This window comes from Lolium rigidum, chromosome 5 (assembly GCF_022539505.1).
Source record: "Lolium rigidum isolate FL_2022 chromosome 5, APGP_CSIRO_Lrig_0.1, whole genome shotgun sequence".
In the NCBI taxonomy this organism is placed as follows: Eukaryota; Viridiplantae; Streptophyta; class Magnoliopsida; order Poales; family Poaceae; genus Lolium; species Lolium rigidum.
Window position 1 is genome coordinate 218,477,494 of NC_061512.1, and position 12,843 is coordinate 218,490,336.

Consider the following 12,843-nt stretch of genomic DNA (forward strand, 5'->3'; position numbering starts at 1 on the left):
AAGCCACACCATTGATGGAACAATTAGATTGGTTTTTCACCTCTTGTGAGTGGACTCTTAAGTTCCCCAATACTATGGTCTTTCCTTTATCAAAATCTACCTCTGATCATACTCCCTGTGTGGTGTCTATTTCTACCTCCATTCCAAAGGCAAAAATTTTTAGATTTGAGAATATTTGGCTGGAGCAACCAGGATTTATGGAAGTGGTGAGGAAGGCTTGGGAGTTACCTACACACAAGAACAATGTAACCTCAGTATTGGCTGCCAAATTTAAAAATCTCAGATATGCTCTCAAGAAATGGGGAAAGAATCTGTCTCATCTCGAAATTGCTTATTGAGCAAATGCAGCAAAGTCATTTTGTTTTTTGATAATTTGGAGGATTCCAGTGGACTTAAGCAGGGAGGAATTTAATTTCAGAAATATTGTAAAGGTACATCTCAAGAAACTGTTGGGTATACAGTCTGATTACTGGAAGAATAGATGCACCATAAGATGGATAAAATTAGGAGGAGAAAATACAAAGTTCTTCCATGCAAAAGCAACTGAAAGATATAGATATAATGTTATATCAGTAATAAAGGATGAGCAAGGTAATTCTATGGTGGAGCACAATCAGAAGGCAAATGCTTTTTGGACATGTTATAAGAACAGAATGGGAGTTACAAATGAATCTGCCACACAAGCAGATATATCACATCTGATCACTCCAGTTGAAGGCTTGGATATTTTGTCTCAAGAATTTACTACAGAAGAAATTGAGGGAGTGGTAAAGCACATGAAAACTGATAGAGCCCCAGGGCCAGATGGTTTTAATGGTCTGTTTGTTAAAAAATGTTGGCCTATCATCAAGGAGGATTTCTTTAATTTGTGCAAACATTTTCATAAGGGTCAAGCTCCTTTGGAAAGTATCAACAGCTCATACATAACTTTGATTCCCAAAAATCTATCTCCGTAAAACAGTCAATGATTTCAGACCAATTTCTCTAACAAACACATGTTTGAAATTTCTCACAAAACTTGCTGCTAACAGACTCCAAATACAGATTACAAGATGTATACATGAAAACCAATATGGGTTTATAAAGGGCAGAACTATTCAGGATTGTTTGGCATGGACTTTTGAATATCTCCATCAGTGTCATAAATCCAAGAGGAAAGTTATTGTGCTAAAATTAGATTTTGAAAAGGCTTTTGATACAATTGAGCACAAAGCTATCATAAAGATTATGGAATTAAAAGGTTTTGATCCAACCTTCATTCTTTGGGTATCAGAGATTCTGGCTTCTGGTTCTTCTGCTATTCTATTGAATGGAGTACCTGGTAAAACATTTTTATGCAGAAGAGGAGTCAGACAGGGGGACCCACTATCTCCCCTTTTGTATGTTCTAGGTGGTGATTTATTGCAAAGTTATGTCAATAATGCATACAGAGCAGGGAGATTGTAAGCACCAATTCCAAATAGAGGTAGTAATGATTATCCTATTGTGCAATATGCTGATGATACTATTATCATGTTACCAGCTGAGGCAGATCAGTTACAAGTTTTGAAAGATGTTCTTGAAGAATACACAGCTTTTACTGGACTCAAGGTCAATTATCACAAATCATCCCTTGTACCGATTAATATTTCTCAGGAGGAAACTGAGATTCTTTCAACACAAATACAATGCAACATTGCCTCCATGCCTTTCCCATACCTTGGTATTCCCATGGGAACAACTAGGCCGACAATAAGAGATCTGTCCCCACTCACTGATAGAGTTGAAAGGAGGCTTACTGCATCTGCTTCCTTCTTATCATATGGTGATAGATTAATTTTGGTTAATTCAGTTCTGTCCTCAATGCCTATCCATTATCTTAGCACATTGGACATACCAGATGGAGTGGTAGATGTAATTGATAAAGCTAGGAGGAATTGTTTGTGGAGGAAAAGGAAAGATGATGACAAAGTGCACTCTTTAGCTTCTTGGGATATGATATGTAAGCCAAAGGATAAGGGAGGTTTGGGTATCATAAATCTGAAGATCCAAAATAAATGTCTTATGATGAAGCAGTTACATAAATTCTATAATAATGTGGATCTTCCTTGGGTCAAATTAATTAGAAATACATATTATTACAAGGAGGTGCCGCATGCAGTCACTGTTTGTGGATCTTTTTGGTGGAGAAACATTATGAAATTGTTTGATATATACAGACAAGTGGCACATTGCAAGCTTGGAAATGGGGAAACAATTCTATTCTGGTCTGATAATTGGAATGATCGGGTTATTCATGAAAGTTTTCCAAGACTCTTTTCATTTGCCAAGGACAAGCTCATCTCAGTCAAAGAGGCTTTACAAATTACTGATCCAGCACAAGCTTTTCATCTTCCTATTTCAAATGAAGCTGCTGCTGAACTAAGAACACTTCAAGAGCTGTTATCAGGAGTTGTAATTCAGAATAATAATGATCAGTGGCTTATCACAAGTAATAAATCTGGAGCTTTTGTCCCCAGATCCAGGTCTATAGAATGAGTTTTCAACATATAATGTCTCATTTTCCTTCACGATGGATCTGGAAGAGTAAATGTACTTCCAAGCATAAAATTTTTGCATGGCTCATCTTGCATGATAGAATCAACACGAAGGATATGCTCAGGAGAAGGCACTGGCAAGTTACCTCGGATCATACTTGTGTTCTTTGCTCTACTGATGCTTTGGAAGATTGGTCTCACTTATTCTTTGAGTGTACTTTTAGTGTCAGAGTGTGGATATACTTACAAATAAACTGGGCACAAGGATCAGGACCAGAGATGCTGAAGAATACAAAAAAACGATTCAAGGGTCCCTGTTTTGTGGAGATTATAATTTTGGCTTGCTGGAATATATGGAAGCAGAGAAATAACAAGATCTTCAAGAATATAAGGCCAACTTTCAGGAATTGGAAGGAGGGTTTTGTTTCGATGTTACCCTGCTTAAGCATAGGGTAAAAGAAAGTTCTGTGCCCATTTTGTCATCATGGCTTGACAACTTGTTGTAAATCTTTGTACATAGCTGTAGGTAGTTTTTCTATCCTTCTTTGTACTTTTTGTATATACTATTTGTTTCACAATTAATAAAAGGCTGTGGGGGGCTCCCCTGCAGTAATTAGTTTCAAAAAAAAAAAACCGTCTGAACATCACATTCGGAGGTGAGGTAGTCATTACTGTAGCAATGGTATCACCTTTGCGACGAACAATACTATACAAAGCAGGATATTGTTCACTCAGGGAAGCATTGTCCAACCAAACATCTTCCCAGAACCGTATCTGTGCTCCATTCTTAATAGAAAAAATACCATGGCTAAAGAAGATATTTTTTGTCGCCATAAGACCAGCCCAGAAGTGAGAATCCCCGGGTTTCCAAACCACTTGGGAGAGCGTCTTCGAGCCGATATACTTTCTTCGAAGAATAGTTTGCCAAATCCCAACCTCGGTAAGAAGCTTAAAAAGCCATTTACCTAGCAGAGCTGAATTCTTGACCTTCAGGTCGTGAACTCCAAGTCCGCCTTGATCTTTGGGACTACAAACTATACTCCATTTAACCAATCGATATTTCTTTTTCTCGCTATCCCCTTGCCAAAAGAATCTGGATCGATAATAATCGAGTTTATGGAGAATTCCTTTCGGCAGAAAAAAGAATGATAACATATACAGTACCATATTTGTCAGTACCGAATTAATGAGTACCAATCTTCCTCCTAGGGACAACAATTTTCCTTTCCAACTACTAAGGCGTTTCTGTAATCTTTCTTCCAAAATGTTCCATACAGCAATTGTAAGTCTCCGATAGTGAATCGGAATACCCAAATACCGAATAGGAAATTGGCCTTGCCCACAACCAAATAACTCTGTATATAGAGTCATATCATTTTGGGCATCGCCGAAACAGAACAATTCACTTTTGTGGAAGTTAATTTTCAATCCCGACAACTGCTCGAAAGCTGCTAAAATTAATTTGAGATTACGAGCCTTTTCGAGATCATGATCCATAAAAAGAATTGTGTCATCGGCATATTGAAGGATAGATAAACCCCCATCAACCAGATATGGAATCACACCATCAATTTGACCATCAGACTTGGCACGCTCTATGAGTATTGCCAACATATCCGCTACAATGTTGAATAACATCGGTGATAGCGGATCTCCTTGGCGTAACCCTTTTTGTGTCTGAAAATAGTGGCCGGTGTCATCATTGACTCGAATTGCCACGCTACCTCCATACACAAAATCATAAATTAGAGCACGCCACTCAGGAGAAAAATCTTTCATCCTGAGTGTTGGAGGAAAGACCATTTGACCTTATCATAAGCCTTTTCAAAATCTAATTTTGAAATGACCCCATTTAGTTTCTTAGAATGCATCTCATGTACCGTCTCATGTAGAACTGCTACTCCATCAAGGATGTTCCTTCCTTGCATGAAAGCCGGCGGAGCGTGTCCATTTTCTAGTATCCTGAGAGCCGGCGGAGCGTGTCCATGCCGGCAAGGAACTCGACCCTGCTCTGCTGTTGAGCCGAGGCGCCGCCGAAGCAGCATAGCTACCGGAGGGAGGGAGTGTTGAATGTCGCCACCTTGCTGCTGCCGTGCGGGAAGAAGATCCTCTTCATGCTGAGGAAACAGAGGTTGAGGGACGACACCAACAGCACAGTCGCTCCACATGGCGCGCATCTTGTCCGGCAAAGCATCCAGCAAGACGGCAGGGGTGCGACCCCGTCCAACAAGGAAGATGCTCGTCAGAGACGCGCGTCAAGATCGTCCACCCCAGCCCCCATGGCGACCGGCTCGTGGAACCAGACGATGACGCGCACGACCCTGACCTGAAGGACCTCCGCAAAGGCGCCGAAGGCCGCGGCGACCTCATCATGGGTCAGCGTCGGCCAGCAGTTTGCCACATTAATGGATGGCGCTAGGGGAGCGGGAGGCGTGGCAGTTTCCTCCGCGAGCGTCGGCGGGTGCATGTACCCGGACACCCTAGATCGAGTTTAGAGGTGGAGCAGAGGGGGAAGGTAGAGGTTGACGACCATGAGATTTGGGATTTTGAGCACTGGTGCGGTCAGACCGGTTCGACTTGGTTCAGTCTACACGTGATTAATCTCTGGTTTTTTTTATCATGTCGGTCTGGGTATCGACATTAAATCCTTGGAACCGTCTTAGTGATCGATTAGGGAAGTTTAGGGTCTACTTTGAACCAAAAATAAGTTTTAGGACGAAACGTGAACTTTTCGTAAAGTTGAAGGATGAAAAGTGGACTTTCTCCTTCTTAAAAAAACTTGCTTTTTCTTGCGGAGCTAGCGTCAAGTCAATCCTTGGTAGCAAGAAGCTAAAGAAAAGTTCAATGCTCCCTTTATTTAAAAATAGGTGTCTCAACTTTTTTCTAGGTAAGAATGTATATATATAGCTAAAATATGTCTAAATACATTCATATCTAGACAACAAAACTAAGACACCTATTTTTAGATGGAGGTAGTATTTTTTTTCCTCGCGATGAGGCGTCGTAGGTTCGAAACGTCGCCACCCGATCAAGGTGAATGCGGCTCATACAGGATTTCCCTCAACAATGCATTGATCGAAGGGTCGAGCGACAAGGAGTTCCCAGTTGCAGTAATGACGAGGCCTTTTGCCCGAAAGGTTGCAAGCCCATGAGGCGAAGGCTCACTGTCTTGTCAAACAGAAGGACTAGAATAGGTGGAATCATCCGTGATGAGACGGGATCTGTAGTCCATTCAGCCTGGTCTCATATCCCTTACTAGGCTAGTGCCGAGAAGTCTAAATTAAGCAAGAGTATGTTTAGCAAGCTACAACATATTATCAACCTACAAAGGCTTTCGGGCATTGTTGAATAATATTGTTAGAGGGTGGTTTAAGATGTTGATCCATCAAGCTCATAGATCTACTTCCTAGAGTGTATATATGGAATTCGAAGATATTCTTCACTTGTACCCACTACTAGAGCTAAGGAAAATTAATAGAGAGAGTAATCAGGTGGCGCGGCGCAATTAAAGAAGTGTGAGTCTAATGGTGTGTTAAGCGACTTGGCACTATCTTGCATGTCAGTACTGATTGTAAGAACTCTATTTTATAATCAATACAGCTCATGGTTCCCATAAAAAAGAGTGAATGAATTACTAGGACTAGCATATACCAATATAACATTTTGAGAAGTAGTGCTAATGTCCACATGAGCCTCACAAGATGTTACCTTTAACATAATAGCCTTATGAGTTAAATTTAACCCATCAAGGAAGACTACAATATCCCCATGGGAGCTAGAGAGCTTTCCATGACTTTCTTTCGATTTCCCATAATTGATCGTTAGAAATTCAAGTTGAGCACTTAGCTCAACATTCTCCTTAAAAATGGATGCTTCATAAGAAATGGAGTTAGTAGCACAAGCATCATCATTAACATTAAAAGGTGACTTAGCATGCTCTTTTAGATATGAAGCTTTAAGTTACTCGTGTGACTTGGTGAGTTTAGCATGTGCCATTATCCTCTCATAATTTTCTATTTTGCAACAATTATCCTTTTATCCACCACACAAGAGCTTTACCATATGTTTCCTTTACTTCAGAAAAATCTAGAGAAAATTATCCTCAAGGGACTCCTTGGAGGCTAGCTCTTCATCGAGAGCATTACTTAGATATGCAATCTCATAGGCATACTCAGGCCCATGCCCTTCTATTTTCTCAATGATTTTATTGGTCTCAATAGTAATAGTCATCATTTCAAAAGAAATAGAGCAAGCATTTTTTTTCTACGAATAGCTTGAAATAGAGCACACCAACATTCCATGATTAGCTAGTGGTCATGTGTTTCTACATGGAGTACCCACATACTTGTGTTCGAAACCATCACTTTCAGCTACCTCTCTACTTACTAGTGAGTACCGCAAGCCAGATCCTGGCGCTGAGAGATGCAATGCCCACGCTAGAACCAGGTCAAGAACCTCGTCAACCTGCTTTCCACGTGTATAATATGAGAAATTGTTTAAGTAAGTTGGTTCGGGTTGTTGAGCTATCCGCTTGCATTCTTGGTGTTTGGATGATTTGTTCTTTTTTGCTCTATGTTGCCGTGGCTTCATCTACACCATCAGCGACAACGTTGTCTTCAACAACACATTCTTTCAAGCCTTTGCGAGAAAGATCGTCGGCCTTCTCTGGCGATGCTAGCGTGGCTGCAACCTAGATCAGGGAGTGCCCCGCGGATATGCTTGGTGCTATTGCAAATCTCCATCCACGGTGGTCTACTATTGCGATGATTCAAATTATCCTCTAGAGGTCTTTGCTGGTACTTTGGTGGGTCAAATTGTTGAGTTTATCCATCAGCTGTGAGAGCTATGATGGCACCACAGGTCCACAGGAGCGAATTCGGCCAGACTTTTGCGAGAAATTGAGGTTTATATTTTTAGTTGTATTTTCCTCTTTGTTAGAGCTTTTTTGCGTCGGTCGTTTTAGTTACACTATGATCTGAATGGAGTGCTCAATCAGCAAGCTATTGTGCTCTTTGTTAGTTACACTATGATCTGTTGCTCCGAAGCTGTTGTGCTCAATCAAAAACAGAATTCGTGAAAGCAACCTTTGCTTAATTTTCTAGAGGTACGAATGGAGTGGACAGATGAACTAGCAAATTAGCAAGCTACTGATTCTTGTACTAGTTGGCTAGACGATCCCCACCATTCCTTCTGGAGAAGCCGTCGTGGCCGATTTTGTCAGGCGCTCCTGAGCTTCGGTGAGCAATAACTCTGTAATAAAGGAACTGCCACTTACAAGTTGTAACAGGAATGCTTCTATGTAGCGGGGATGCCACTGTCAGTAGACCTTCCAGGTTTATGTTCCAGACGTGGTGGTTTGAGGTTCCGGACTTTGTGGGAACAGTTCGGGGTAAGCTCGAGGGGTTCCTTGCTAACCTGGGACCGCAGCGAGGTAGTGTAGATGCCTGGCTGTCGGTGGCAAGGAGTCTTAGACAGTTTCTTCGGGGCTGGGGGGCCAATTTGGGTAAGGCGAAACGCGAGTTCAGGGGTGCCCTCATGGCCCAGGTAGTGGATCTCGATCGGCTGGCTGATTCGGTTGGTTTAGATGAGGACGGGTGGGCCCTGAGATATCATCTGGAAGACCAACTCATCCTCGCTGATAAGATTGATGAGGAATACTGGCGTCAGAGGAGTCGCACGCAGTGGATGCTCCAGGGGGACGCATGCACGGCTTACTTCCATGCCATTGCCAATGGTAGGCGGCGGAAGTGTGGTATTCCGCGGCTCGTTTCGGATGTGGGCGAAATCTCGGAACAAAAGGACCTTCTGGCCCATGTCTATGACTTCTACCGCCACCGATGGGGACAAGCTGGCGAAACCCGTCTGCCGGGGCTTGGTCCCAACCTCGTGGCCGGCGGCTAAGCGAGTCTCCGGGAGGAGAACGAGGGGCTGGAGCGGGCCTTCTCGGCCGAGGACCTCGGAGGAAGTGCTTCACAGCATGAAGGGGGACACGGCGCCGGGACCGGATGGGCTCCCGGTTGCCTTTTACAAGAGATTCTGGCCCATCTTGAAAGGGCCTATCCTCCAATTGCTCAACGACTTTGCCCTTGGGAGGGTAGAGATCTCCCGCCTTAATTTTGGCATCCTTTCGCTCATTCCTAAGGTGGCGGGGGCGGACTCCATTAAACAATTCCGTCCTATTGCGCTTATCAACGTTATCTTCAAGTTTATTGCTAAAGCTTATGCGATTAGACTTGCTCCTCTGGCGCATAGGACTATTGATCGTAGTCAGACGGCCTTCATTAAAGGGCGTGCGCTACACGAGGGTGTCCTTGCTTTACACGAGATTGCTCATGAGCTTCGGGTCAAGAGGCTAGGGGGTCTCTTCCTAAAGCTGGATTTTGAGAAGGCCTACGATCGCGTGAACTGGGATTTCTTGCGGGAGGTGTTATGTCGGAAAGGGTTCTCGGGAGCCATGGTTCAACGCCTACTTCAGCTGGTCTCGGGTGGCCAGACTGCGGTCAATGTGAATGGTGAGATTGGACCTTTCTTCCGGAATTTGCGAGGTGTGCGGCAGGGTGACCCACTCTCCCCGATTCTGTTTGACTTCTTGGTCGATGCGTTGGCTGCCATGATCTCCAAGGCGGGTCTTGCGGGTCATGTGAGGGGTGTGGTTCCGCATCTCATCCCGGGAGGTGTGACTCACCTGCGTACGCCGACGATACGATGATTCTTATTGAACCGACTGAGCTGGGGATAGCGAACTTAAAGCTCCTCCTTCTGAGCTTTGAGAATATGTCGGGGTTGAAAATTAATTTCAACAAGAGTGAGGCCATTGTAGTAGGGACTACATACCAGGATCAGATTCGGTTTGCCAATCTCCTCAACTGCAGGCTGGGGAAGTTCCCTATCTCCTACCTGGGGCTGCCTGTGAGTGACAAGACCCTCCGGACCTCAGATTGGGACTTTCTGACCGGAAAAGTGGGGAACAGGGTGGATCCGTGGCAAGGGCTTTTCCTCGCTTCTGCGGGCAGGCTGGAACTTACGAATTCTTGCTTGTCGAGCCTCCCTATGTTTGCTATGAGTATGTACATGCTGTTCGATGCGACTCATGCAAGCTTTGACAAGGTGAGGTCCCGCTTCTTTTGGGAAGGGGTGGGACAGAAGAGAAAGTACCATATGGTTGATTGGGCGACCGTATGTAAACCTAAGGAGCTGGGAGGGCTCGGCATTCTTAATACGCGCATTATGAACATTGCCTTAATGCTTAAATGGATCTGGAAGCTCTATCAGAACGCAGAGGGTCTATGGGTAGATCTGCTGAGAGCGAAATACTTGGGAGATAATGACATCTTCGGGCCGGGGATACCCAAGAAAGGGTCGCAATTCTGGAATGCTTTGCAAAAACTTAAGTGGTACTTCAAGCTGGGAGCTAAACACCAGGTGCGGAGCGGGCGACGCACCTACTTTTGGCTGGACTGGTGGTCTGGGCGATCACCGTTGCGCGATAGATACCCCAACCTGTTTGGTTGCTGCTCCCTTCCCTTCTTGACGGTGCACTCGGCCCGCGATGGGGAGGGCTGGCGTATCCATTTCCGTAGGCAGTTCAGCATGGTCGAGCTGGTGGAATGGGATAACCTGACCAGAGAGATTGAGGGGTTTGCGCCCTCTGAGGAGGAGGATGGGGTCTCCTGGAGTTTGGAGGCCTCTGGGGCGTATTCGGCTCGTTCCCTTTATGTCCGTCTATCGCAGGGGGCGGCGGTGACACACTTTAAGGAGGTTTGGAGTCTGCGAGTGCCGCCGAGGATCAAGATCTTCCTCACGGCAGCTGATCGAGGTCGGTTACCTAGTGCGGAGCAGATTGCTAAGCGTCATGGCCCAAGCAATGGGGATTGCGGCCTGTGTGGCGAGGTTGAGGACTGCAGCCATCTCTTCTTTGGTTGCTCCTTGCCAGATTTATGTGGGCAGCGACTGGGGAGATCCTGCACTGTGATTGGAACCCAGCAGGGGCTGGCGAGTTCCTAGCGATCGCTCAGGGTCTTTCTGGACGCTATCGTAGACTTGTTTGGTTTGCTTTCGCTGCGCAATGTTGGGCCCTCTGGAACGTTAGGAATAAGATGATCTTTGACGGCTCGCTTATCAGTAACCCGTCTGACGTGCTCTACAAAATGCTCATCTATATGCAGCAATGGCGGATGCTGGTGAAGTCGACGGATAGGAGCCTGTTGGACGCGGCGATGGAGGAGATCAAGCGTCTACATTCCAGCCTAAGGGAGCAAGCCCAAGCCTGAGTCTGCTCTTCATTTGTGTATCTGTGTTTGGACCTGTGTTGGACTTGTGGTGGCTGTATGAGTGTGAGCGGATGAACTGGGAGCTCTCCGTTATGTGTGTGTTATGTAAGCTGGATGGTTGTATCGTGGATTCTGCCGGTGTGGCTTTATTAAGTTAAAGCAGGGCCTAAGGGCCTTACCTCTAAAAACAGGAACGGAACAAGATATGTTCCTCTGAATCAATTTCCAGTTGCAACTTCATTGCATGGTTGAAGCAAAATGGACTTTGCTGATATTTTGGTTGTTTCTGAATTTTGTACAGTACAAATTAGCGCGCAGAGTTCTGATTGTGCATTCGACGAATGGTTAAGTATTACAGGAACACGCCATTTTCCAGTTCCAAACACTTGGATTGATTCTGAATTCCTGATGTGCATCATAAGCAAAGTACTTGTAAGCTGTAACACAAACGGAGAGGGAGCAGTACTTGCTCCTCTGAATCAATTACCAATTGCAACTTGACTGCATGCATGGTATTGCGGCTGACTGATATTCCGGCTGTTTTATGAATCTCCGAGGTGCATCAGAAATTAGTATTACCGCGGACTTCTGATCAAGGAAAAAAATAGCGTGCTATAACAAAATAGCGTGGGTCTAAAAATACACTATTAGCATGCTATAGCGTGCCGAAATAGCGTAGCGTCGGCTCTCCAGATATGCTATAGCGTGCTATTAGCATTGGAATAGCCCGCTATTTTTTTCCATGCTTCTGATTGCGCTTGTAACACGAACGAGACAAGATATGCAAATGAAAAATACACTGAGCACATGAATCTCCTCTGAATCAATTGCCGGCGAGGAAGGCGACCACCCGGTCCATCAGCTTCAGAGACTCATCGCACTCCGGCTTATTGATGAAGAACACATGCTCCTCTCCCACGGACTCCATCCACTCCACCGTGCCGCGCCACCCGCTCGCCTTCACGGCCTCACAGTACGTCGCCGCCCTTGGCCATGCGTAGTCAAGATCCGTCGAACAGATGAGTAGCTTCCGGCACGCCAGCTTCTGCAGGCTCGGCGCTCCACGAGCCATCGGGTTCAGCCTCGGGTCGTCCAACCCTTCCGCGCTGTCCGGACATATCAGAGGCCAAAGCTTCCCCATTATCTCTCTAGTGTACATGGCCTCGCTGTCGACTGGTTCCTTGCCTCCGAACATGGGGTGAAGCACGATCGCGCCCTCCAGCACTACCCCTGGGGGCAAACCGTCCTGGGTGCCGGCCATCATCGCCATGTTGTGAACGATGTTCGCGCCGCCGCTGTCGCCAGCCAGGAAGATTCTACCAGCGTCGCCGTGCTCCGACAGCCACGGATCGTCCCTCAACGCAGCCCACCTGAACGCCATCCAGGCACCGTTGTAGGCCGCGGGAATCGGGTGCTCCGGCACAAGGCGGTAGTTGACCGACACAGCAAGAACGCCGGCCTTGGAGACGAGGAGGTTGAGGTACCTGTGGTACGTCGGAGAGGACGCCGACTCGAGCACCAGGCCACCGCCGTGGAAATAGACGAGGATCGGAAGTTTCTTGGGCTCGGTGTTTGAGCCAGGCAGCAGGTCCGCTGGGATGTAGAGGCGGGCGAAGACGCCGATGGTGCCGTCGAGGACGACGTCCTTGGAGGTGACGCCGGTGGCCGCGTCGAAGCCCGCTGGGGTGGTCTCCGTGCCGAAGAGCCGCTCCACTCGGCCGTCCTCGTACACGCGGAGGAGCGGCGAGTCGAAACTCAGTTTGGTGGCTGGATCCATTGCTGGTGCAGGCGAGGCCGAACACTCAAGCTCAAGAATAACAAGTGGATTCCCTCCTTCAACGACCACCCATGACCCATCCAATGCTGAACAAATGCAATCAGTGGGTGACTACCTTAACATAGAATAAAATGGAACCAACCATATAATATTAATTCTGCATTTTATTTTTTGCATTTCAATCATTGCTTAAAGGTGCACGTTCCATCGATGATTAGTTCATGCCCATTTGGTTCCAGCGGACTTTTTTTCCGCAATTTCAGCCATTTGGTTATTTACC

General features: G+C 45.8%; 1 protein-coding gene across 1 annotated transcript; it reads right to left on the reverse strand.

Moving 5' to 3' along the window:
* Positions 1-11,549: 11,549 nt before the first annotated feature.
* On the reverse strand, positions 11,550-12,580 carry LOC124651567 (2-hydroxyisoflavanone dehydratase-like). The gene has a single exon (XM_047190628.1). The coding sequence runs from the start codon at positions 12,561-12,563 to the stop codon at positions 11,610-11,612; it is 954 nt and encodes a 317-aa protein (XP_047046584.1). The 5' UTR covers positions 12,564-12,580; the 3' UTR covers positions 11,550-11,609.
* Positions 12,581-12,843: the final 263 nt, after the last annotated feature.

Bases quoted from the DNA above. Each gene is read 5' to 3' on its own strand.
- LOC124651567 (XM_047190628.1), bottom strand. From the start codon at position 12,563: ATGGATCCAGCCACCAAACTGAGTTTCGACTCGCCGCTCCTCCGCGTG.